Source organism: Aphanomyces astaci (assembly GCF_000520075.1).
Source record: "Aphanomyces astaci strain APO3 unplaced genomic scaffold supercont1.62, whole genome shotgun sequence".
Classification (NCBI taxonomy): domain Eukaryota; phylum Oomycota; class Saprolegniomycetes; order Saprolegniales; family Verrucalvaceae; genus Aphanomyces; species Aphanomyces astaci.
The window spans coordinates 271,105-272,817 of record NW_009798325.1 but is presented as its reverse complement, the minus strand read 5'-3'; the positions used below and the strand labels follow the sequence as shown (position 1 = coordinate 272,817).

The window sequence follows — 1,713 nt, the reverse complement described above, 5'->3', positions numbered from 1 at the left end:
ACATGTCGCTATATGTTGTGACCAAATGGTGTTAGGACGCCGTGGAGAATGGGACATTGGTGGAGGAACACGTACAGTCGTCCTTGGTCTCTCCACAAATCCAGGTGCAAATTTATCATACATACTACACTATAAGATTTTGTTTCTAATATTGAATGCTCAGTCGGTGGATTCAAACTGCTCTTTCCGTGACTGTCGTGGTATGGATGCTTCAGTCATGAAACATCCATGTCAAGGGCTCAACTGTTGTGGTGTTGTCCATCACGTATGCTGCAGCGAGATTAATTGCCCCGAAGGACAGTACTACTGCTCATCCGAATGTTGTGCTACTGTGTAATCAAAAATTCATTCAAAATTCATTTCTTCTTATTTTATTTGTACGAAATATCACCGAACAAATTCCAGCGGTGTTCAACTAAATCGTGGAGGAGCTTCGTATGAGCTACACCGTCCGTAAGCTTGACAAACGCGCGAATGCGACTCTGCAATGTCGCATGTTCGATCTCGCCAGTCGCCACAAAAGGATCGTCGGGTTGGAGGTCGTTTAAAAATTCGAGATCACAACTGTCGTCGTCCATTTCGTCATCAATGACCATGTTGTGTAATACACAGCACGTAATTACGACGTGATGCATAGCAGAACGATCCCACAACTCACATGGTCGTGTTAGCACGTGCCAACGAGCCTGCAGCATGCCAAACATGCGTTCAACGTCCATGGGGCGTGACTCCTGGGCTTTCTGGAATGCTTTCTCCCGGAGCGACTTCGCGTTGGGTACCGTTTTCACAAAGACTGAGTATGGAGGGTAAATTCCATCCACGAGCCAATATGGTGTGTCGTAGGTGTTTCCATTTACATTGTATTGAACTTGAGGACGCCATCCTATTATTGCCTACATTAAATATTTTATCATTAATTTAAAAAATATTATTATTGCACCTCCAATCGAACCGTGAAGCATATTTGAACTGTCCAAGACGTTGATATCGTTGTTTGCTCCAGGCATGCCAAAGTACGCATGCCAAATGCGTCCTCGCATGTCGGACACAGCCTCCAATATTACTGTCGGTCGGCCTTTGGCACCTTGAAATTGCCCAGCCCACGCCTTCGGACAATTTTTCCACGCGTAATGAGAGCAATCGAGAGACCCCAGCATTCCAGGCCAACCAACACGTTGAGCGTCGCGCAATAGCCTTTGGCAGTCTGATTCATTAGGTTCGCGTAGGCTGCTGTCCTTGTAAAGCGACTGAATCCCCGAGCAGAATCGGCGCAAGGCTTGACGCATAGTGCTCTCTCCAATTCTATATCTAACAAACCGTTGACTGTGAATTCAAGTTCATATTATTTTTGAATTTGTGTAATTATATTTGTAGCAAAATAGCTAAAATACCTGTCGTCCAGGTCGTCTATCGAGCAACCTGTCGCTAGGTATCGGACGCATGCAGTAACCTTTTGCAATGTTGAAAAACCTTGGCGTCCTATGTCACCGATTATATATGAATATCTGCTGACTATATATGAATATCTGCTGGTTATGTACTATATACACCTGTGACATCAGGTTTCTGTTGAAAGTAAGGGTCCTGGTGTGCCAGATCGTTCGCAATTTGCAGGAAGAGACCCTTCCGCATTCGAAAGCGCCGTCGGAAATGGCTGTCGTCGTACGTAGGCACGGAATCAAAGTAGTCTGCACGCAGCAGTAGGTCGTACTA

At 45.4% G+C, this 1,713-nt stretch overlaps 1 protein-coding gene across 1 annotated transcript; it reads right to left on the bottom strand.

Annotated features, from left to right (window-relative positions):
- Positions 1 to 371: 371 nt before the first annotated feature.
- H257_14792 (hypothetical protein) lies at positions 372 to 1,286 on the bottom strand (the record flags this gene model as incomplete). The annotated part of the gene is made up of 2 exons (XM_009842678.1): positions 372 to 793; positions 941 to 1,286. The coding sequence occupies 2 exons, from the start codon at positions 1,284 to 1,286 to the stop codon at positions 372 to 374; spliced, it is 768 nt and encodes a 255-aa protein (XP_009840980.1).
- Positions 1,287 to 1,713: the final 427 nt, after the last annotated feature.